This window comes from Loxodonta africana, chromosome 19 (assembly GCF_030014295.1).
Source record: "Loxodonta africana isolate mLoxAfr1 chromosome 19, mLoxAfr1.hap2, whole genome shotgun sequence".
Lineage (NCBI taxonomy): Eukaryota > Metazoa > Chordata > Mammalia > Proboscidea > Elephantidae > Loxodonta > Loxodonta africana.
This window is the reverse complement of record NC_087360.1, coordinates 57,606,342-57,614,509: the sequence shown is the minus strand read 5'-3', so window position 1 is coordinate 57,614,509 and position 8,168 is coordinate 57,606,342. Positions and strand designations below refer to the sequence as shown.

Genomic DNA, 8,168 nt, shown 5'->3' with positions numbered 1-8,168 from the left:
TCTCCCTCCCTCACTACGGTGTACACTCCATGACCACGGAGACCCTCTTTCACTCACCACTGTGAGCAACCCTGGCACATAATAGGTGGTCAGCAAATATGTGTTAAATTATTATGTTTTTCTGTTTCCTATAACATAGAAAAACGTTTTCCTTTCCTACAACGTATACACTGTTACCGGTATAATTAGAAATTTAATTTTTAAAAGATAAAAAAACCCTAGATTACTGAGGTTCTGAGGTATAAATTCTTAGCATCCAAAGAGGGGAGATGGGAATTAAAAGTTTAAGGGGGACAACGGCAAGTTCAAGTTCACTGGCAATGGAGGAGGGGAAATCTTGAGGTGTCGGCCAGCTGCTCCCATGCACTGCATCTGAGCCTCTGTCAAAAAGAAAGTCTATCCCCATCTCTCCTATGTGGGGCATCTAACAACCCTAAGATACTCTGAAGTATCAACTACAAGTACTAGAAAAGCCCACACGAGGGATGGAGTTTGGGAAATCCGTGGCTAGTGCTCTGCCCCTTAAGGGATTCACGCAGCCAAGCGTGGATCCGCTCCCCCAGCTCACATCCCGGAGGCCCCCGCGGCTCGGCCGCCCGCCCAGGGCTCTCTGGCCCTCGTCTCTATGGTAGCAAGGCGAGAAAACCGGAAGTGGGGCCCCTCATGGGGGAAGCGAGTGAAGGGCAGGGCCATGGAGGGGCGGGGCCTTGGCCGCCACCTCCGCTGCGGCCCCGGGCGAGATGGCGGCTACCGAGGGGGTCGGGGAGGCTGCGCAGGGCAGCGAGCCCGGTCAGCCGGAGCAGCCACCGCCACAGCCGCACCCACCGCCGCCACAGCAGCAGCAGGAAGAAGAGATGGCGGCTGAGGCCGGAGAAGCGGTGGCGTCGCCAATGGACGGCGGCTTTCTGAGCCTGGACTCGCCCACCTATGTGCTGTACAGGTAACGCCCCCGCAGCTCGGCCGCTGCGCCCGAGGCCCTGCCCCCGAGGGCGAGGGCTTAACGCCGGCGGCGCCCCGGTCCGCTCCCGGGCCTCTGTGGGTGCGGCTGAAGTTTCCGCCGTCCCGCTGGCGCCCCGCCGGCCGGGAGGCGCGTTCGGCTCGGCGGGAGGCTCACCCGCTGCGCTGCTTCCCGGGCTCACAGTGTCACCGGCAGACAAGGGAGTGGCTGAAAGCCGGCGTGTCTCTGCGGCTTCTCACGGGGTTGTAAGCAACGTGGAAACTATAGCACGTCCGACAGCACTCTCTCAGGCTGTTTAGGTGTCACGATTCATAAATCGAAGAAATTTCCCGCTCTCTCCCGTGCTCCCAGAACTCTCTCCAGATAGTGATCTCACTGAATACAGAAGGGAAGTAATGCCTTAAATAGACCCAGATTTGCTCCCCTTGCACGCTAGGTGTAAGGTCTTTCCATGGTTTGTTCTGCTGAAGCGGAGAGATCTGGTACAAGATCTCTAAACTGGGGCATTTCGTTCAACCAGTATTTTAGTGCCTACTATCAGCAAGGCGCGGAATTAGGTTATAAGGATGAAAAGATTACTTGTTTTTAAACTGACTTAATGTCCGTACAGCGCCTTGTGCATAACAGAAGTGACGTGCAGTAGGCAGTGTTGGGTACTGCTGGAACTTACTTGCCATTTCTCAACCTCTTTGCCGACTCCCAACTCCTAATCTGTCAGGTCTTTGCTTTCTGGTAGTAATTCCGGTTCCCTAGTTCTTGTTGAACCTTCAGAGACAATTGGTAAGTCCATATACCTTACCTGTCTTGTGCAGTTCTAGGTAAACACATTAACTCGTTGCTGTCTAGTCGGTTCCAACTCATAGCGACCCTGTAGGGCAGAGTCGAACTGTGGTTTCAAGGAGCCGCTGGTGGATTTGAACTGCGGCCTTTTGGTTAGCAGCCGAGCTTTTAACCACTGCACCACCAGGGCTCTGGTAAACACATTAGACATGGTTTATTTGCCTTAATTTTATGAATGGGTAAAAATGCCTATCCAGGTTTTTTATTGGAGTTAATGTTGTACTGATTTAAATTGGTCGTGGTGGCCCCATAAACTCTCAAACCTGTATCATGGGATTGCTAAATATTCGGTTTCTTCACATGACTGTGTCATGTTTCCCAGCGCCTAGGTAACATCTTTACCTTTTCCATGCCACTCCCACAGGCTGTAGGTCTCTCACATGTAAAGTAATTGTTTCCCCTGTCTTACTCCTGGAGACCCTGTTGGCATAGTGATTAAGTACTATGGCTGCGGACCTCTGGCTGCTGACCAAGAGGTCGGCAGTTCAAATGCGCTGGGACCTCCTTGGAAATTTTATGGGGTGGTTCTCCTCTGTCCTCTAGGGTCACTATGAGTCAGAATTGACTCAACAGCAGTTGGTCATACTCCTTAGCACTTGCCTCATTCCACTCACCCTGATCCTCTTACATAGTGAGCATAATTTCAGGATTGCCAGAGTTCCAGAGAATCTGCTGTTATTAGCTTGATCAATGTAGAGAAGTAAAAAGTGGGTGAGAAGAAAAGAATATAAAAAGTCAAATGGGTAAAACAACTTTGATCACACTCTGATACCTAGAAGCATCTGTTGTAGCCATTAAAATGTTATTTTAGTGTTGAGAAGTAATATTCATTGAGTGCTGACTATGTACTATGCACATTTGTAGTACTTAACATGTTTTCTCATTTAATACTCAAAACAGTCTTCTAAAGTTGGTTGGTGATAATATCACCCTGAGGCCCAGAGAGGTTAAGTCATTTTCTCAAGGTCACACAACTAGGAAGTGATAGAGCCTATATTCCAACTCATGCAGTTGTCCAATCCCAAACCTGCCATCTTAATGACCACCCTTGTAGGATACAATAAACTTGAGAGTGTTTACTTTGATTTTAAAATGTCAGTTCCTGCTAAATTGTAGTTCAAAATTAAAAAATGCTGACTGACTTCTAAGAGTCTTATGAATTAAGGGAAAGCAGAACATTAGACCAATGAACTAGATTGATTTCTAAGGTAAAAGCATTGTGTACTTGCTGCAAAAAGATATTTGGCCACTTATAAAGCTTTAGACTTGGAAATTGTTGATTTAACTTTTTAAAATGGGAAGATTATTCATTTTATCTTTATTTTACTTTAAAAGTGACTGTGTAAAGCAGAGTGGCAAAACTTGGTTATGAAGAATTCAGCCATGATTACGTTAACATGTCTATAACCAAAACCCATTGCTTTCCAGTTGTTTCTGACTCCTGGAGACCCATGTGTTACAGAGTAGAACTGTGTTCCATAGAATATTCATGTTTGAATCAACTCAGCGGCAACGGGTTTGTTTTTGGTTTGGTAATCTTATGGAAAGGATCCTTTGGTTGTGCAATGGTTACGTGCCCAGCTGCTAATCAGAAGGTCCTGAGTTCAAACCCACCAGTGGATTCACAGGAGAAAAGACTTGGCGATGTGCTTCCATAGAGATTACAGCCTGGGAAACCCTGTGGAATAGTTCTGCTGTCATATAGAGAGCTATGAGTCACAATTGACTTAACAGCATGCAAAAATATCAATAAATCTTACAGAAGCAGATTGCCAGGCCTTTTTTTTATGGTGCTACTGGGTGGATTCAAACTGCCAGCCTGTCAGTAAGTAGCCCAGTGCAAACTGTCATATAGATTACTATAGTAATATAAATGTAGTCGTGACCATTTTTTAAAATACCAGCATTCTTTTTTTTTTTTTTCCTGTGCTTGAATGGAATCACTGAAAAAAAAAATTGTATTTTCAGGGACAGAGCAGAATGGGCTGATGTAGATCCAGTGCCGCAGAATGATGGCCCCAATCCAGTGGTCCAGATCATTTATAGTGAAAAATGTAAGTTTATTAGGAGAAGGTCTGTAAGTCAAGTTCAGTAGCAAAGTTGTAGCCACAACTTTATGTAGCAAGGTAGTCGAAGGATTTCTGTGTAATAAAGTCTAAATGATTTAAGGTAAGCTAATTTTCATAACTTATTTTCATAATTAAAACTTCTATTTTGTTCAAAGAATGGACATAGTCTTAAGTAGTGAATGTTACCTTATTGTATATAATTGCTACTTTATGATTGTACTTTTCATTTACTATTAAATCTGTTTGTAAAATACAACATGAAATGAGTTACTGTTTTATTTAGCATAAACTTTGGTTGCAGAAACATCAGGGTGTTCAAATGTATTTTGGCAACAAAGTGTTAGGGTGAGTTGGGATGTGTTCACTAAGGTTAAAGTGAATGGATTATTTTCTTTGACAAAGTATCCATTCTTTGATAATGAATGTGAAAATGCTTTGTAAATTGAAGGTCATACAAATGTTAATTGTTAGTTGTTCTTCTAGGATAGGGTAAATAATATAGAATGCTCCTTTTGTAAGACGGGTGTATATATACATAGTCATGCCTTAATGTCCATGATACATTCTGTGAAATAGGACAGTATGTGATTTGGACATTGTGTGAACACTGTATTATATACAGCCAGTCCCCGGATTTCAAATGAGTTCCATTCCTAAATCTGTCCTTAAGTCGAATTTGTACATAAGTCAGAACAGTTAGGTACAATTTGTATCTAACGTTAGTCAAACGTTTGTCTTAGTATATATGTAATATATGGTGTACCTTCTATGCATAAAAAACATTAAGGAAACACTTTCCAGGAAACACTACATTAGAACATTCTAACATAATAATACAGCAATAAAAATAATAATGCTTTGATGCGGGTCACAGAGTAGCACCGAAATTTTATTAAGGACCATGCTGTGTACCTCGAATTTTTAAGATGATGGGTTTTATGGGGACTGGGACCACGGAAGTATATGCAGTCAGACATTGCTGGAATGGATGTTACGTGACATGTGACTGTGTGTGTGTGTCTGTGTGTGTGTTAAGGCTTCATTATCCAAGATCTTTTTTCTTTTACAATAAAAACATTTAATTTTTTGTTTTGTTTTGTTTTAAAGTATTACCAAGAAATGTTTGAAAAGGAAGAATAATGGTATGGGAGATGTGTCTTATCAAATATGAAAATATGGCACTAAATAATTAACATTGTGGAAGTGGTGCAGAAATAGATGAATAAGGATTCTGAAAAGAGATCATCATATAGATAGGAACTTAATATGTAAAAAAAGGGACATTTCATACCTGTATGGAAAAGATAGAGTGATCAAATAATGGTGTTAGAACAGTTCACTGTGCATTTAGATAAAAGTAAAAATACATCCCTGTCTCATAAAAAAAAAAATTTTTTTTTTACCTTACATGAAAATAAATGTCGGATGAATTAAAGTTCTAAAACAAAACTGTAAACATACTAGAAGTAAATATAAGCGAGTAATGTTTTCTCTTTCTTGGGGTGGGAAAGGCATTATTAAGCATGATGCAAAACAGAATTGGGAACGGAAAAGGTCAAAAGGTATGGCTGCATAAATATGCAAAACTTCTGTTCTGTGAGAAACATACGTGAAGAGATAATTCAGTAGAAGAAATAGAAATAGGTATGAAAAGGTGAGAAATGTCAATCACAGCTTTTTCAGATTCATAAAATATTATAACAAAGCTTTGGGGGAATCTTATACTATCATATGTATCTATTGGGAATAAATTAGGACCCTTTTGCTGAGTGAAAAAATTAAACATTTTGAATTTTTACATATATCATGACTAGAAACCACAAAGGAAAAAATAGGTGAATTTGACCATATCAGAGTTAAAAACTTGGACGGTGGAAGACACCATACACGTGAACAAGTTAAAAGGCAAGGAGCACAATGGGAGAAGATCCTTAAACCATGTAAAACAGAGAATCAATATTCAGAATTTTATAAAGAATTCCTACAAAGGGGTAAGGAGACAGACAGCCTGGTCAAGAAATGGACCAAAGGTATGAACTGGCAATTCACAGAAAAAATTTCTTTGGCCAATAAATGGGAAAAAAAATCCGTTGTCACTAGAAATGAAAGATAATGCATATTAAAATGAAAATGCTGTTTTCAACATCACATTGGCAAAGTTAACGCTGTCTTATGGTATCAAGTGTTAGGACATATGAAAAGGTACATGGATTTCAAATGGTGGTTTTAGTATGTTTAGCAATTTTGAAGTGTATGCTTATATCTTTAAACCTAGTAATGCTACTTTCAATTTTGTGCCCAGGGTTTACTCTGAGTAATGTGGCATGAGAAGAAATGTACTAGCAGGATAAGAGCGCAGACTTCTGAACCAGACCACCTGGTTCAAATTCCAGCTATGCCATTTACTGGTTCTCTAACCTTGAGCAAGTACTTCTGTTTCTTCCTTTGTAAAATGAGGATAATAATGGTAACTACTTTATAGTGTGTGTGAACTACACACATAAAATACTTAGAACAGTGTCTGGCTTATAGTAAGCACTATGTGTACTAACTGTTAAAATTTCCAACATTTACTTGAAAATTAAAATATTGAAACATTTACATATCTACCTTTAAGAGAATAGATAAATGTATCATCAGTAGGTAATTGCATACAAAGTAACCATTAAGAGCTAGATCTATTATAACAATATGGACAGATCTCATAAACAATGTTGAGTGGAAAAAAGCACCTAAGTTTTAAAAACGAAGTACGACAATATATTGTTTGTAATTTTTAAGTAACAGTATGTTAATATCTACAGAAAACATTTAATGAATATAAAATTCTGTTTATAAAATTTCAAATTCATTTACAGTCCTTGTCAATTTAAAATATATAGCCCCAAGACTTAGTATTCTGGTCCCACTTGTAGAATTGTGTTCTGCAGACAAATAGCATTGGGGGGTGTGTGTGTGTATATATAATTGTTGTTGGGTACCATCAAGTGGATTTTTGACTCATCGCAACCCAATATGACAGACCAGAACTGCCCCCATAGAGTTTCCTTGGTTATAAGCTTTATGGAGGCGTATTTGCTAGGTCTTTCTCCCATAGAGCCACTGAGCGGCTTTGATCCACCAACCTTGTAGTTAGCAGCCTAGCACTTAACCATTGTGCCGCCAGGACTTGTGTGGGTATGTACATATGTGTATACATATGTATGTGTATTATATTTGCACGCCATGGAGTTGGTTGATTCCGGCACATAGTAACCTTGTATGACAGTAGAACTGCCCCTATAGGGTTTCCTGTGTTGTCATCTTTACAGGAGCAGATCACCAGGTCTTTTCTCCTATGGAGCAGCTAGTGGGTTTGAACCACTGACCTTTGGGTTAACAGCCGAATGCTTTAACCATTACACCACCAGGGCTCCTTTTTTTAAAGATAGTGTTAGAAATAGATGACTGTTGTATGTCTCCTAATTTGCAGGGAGCTGTAATTGTTCATGTTCTGATCTGATAATTTCACTTTTGGAGTTAGTAATTTAAGGAAATTATACACATACACACATGTAAAAACAAGTGTACTATATGATATACTTTTTTTTTTATTTTAGGGAAAAGTCTTTGGCTGCTTAAAGCAATGATTTTTGTAAAACAAAATTGAAAACAACTGACATTGTCAATAATATCAGAATGGTTAGGTAAACTAGGGTAGACTGACATTGTTTTCATGCGTTTTGACCGGTTAAAATTGTTTAAACTGTCAGTAACTGGAAAATGATGTGCTATGAGAAAAATAACATCGTGTTCACATTAATTTTTAACTGTGTAAAAAGGGGATATTTACCTTTTTTTAATTACTATTTTTTAAATAATCTGTATGAGACCATCATCTGTTTTCTTCGTTGATACGTGCTGTGTTAGGGCATTTCAGCTGCAGTACCTACTATTTCATTGTGATTTGCACTGTTGAGCTTTGATGTTAGACTAGTCTGGGCTTAACTTCTGTCTCTGAAGCACACTGGACCGTTGTGAATGTGCTACCCTCTCTCAGCTTCACTTACTGTTACTAGAATGAGAAGACAACATGTTGACATTCCCAAAGGTCAAAGTTCCTTAATTTATTATAGAAATACCACTAATCAATAGAAAAATTCAAGTGGCTCAGATATCAAAAAAACCAAACCCACTGCTGTCAAGTCGATTCCGACTCACAGCAACCGTACAGGACAGAGTAGAACTGCCCCATAGATTTTCCAAGGAGCGCCTGGTGGACTTGAATTGCCGACCTTTTGGTTAAGTGGCTTATATAGACA

General features: G+C 40.0%; 1 protein-coding gene across 1 annotated transcript in view; it reads left to right on the top strand.

Annotated features, from left to right (window-relative positions):
- Window positions 1-717: 717 nt before the first annotated feature.
- FNTA (farnesyltransferase, CAAX box, subunit alpha) overlaps window positions 718-8,168 on the top strand; it is a 33,291-nt gene continuing 25,840 nt past the window's right edge. The window contains exons 1-2 of the mRNA XM_064272763.1: window positions 718-940; window positions 3,767-3,852. Of these exons, the coding sequence (XP_064128833.1) occupies window positions 741-940; window positions 3,767-3,852 (286 nt within the window). The 5' untranslated portion in view covers window positions 718-740. The remainder of the gene's footprint in view (window positions 941-3,766; window positions 3,853-8,168) is intronic.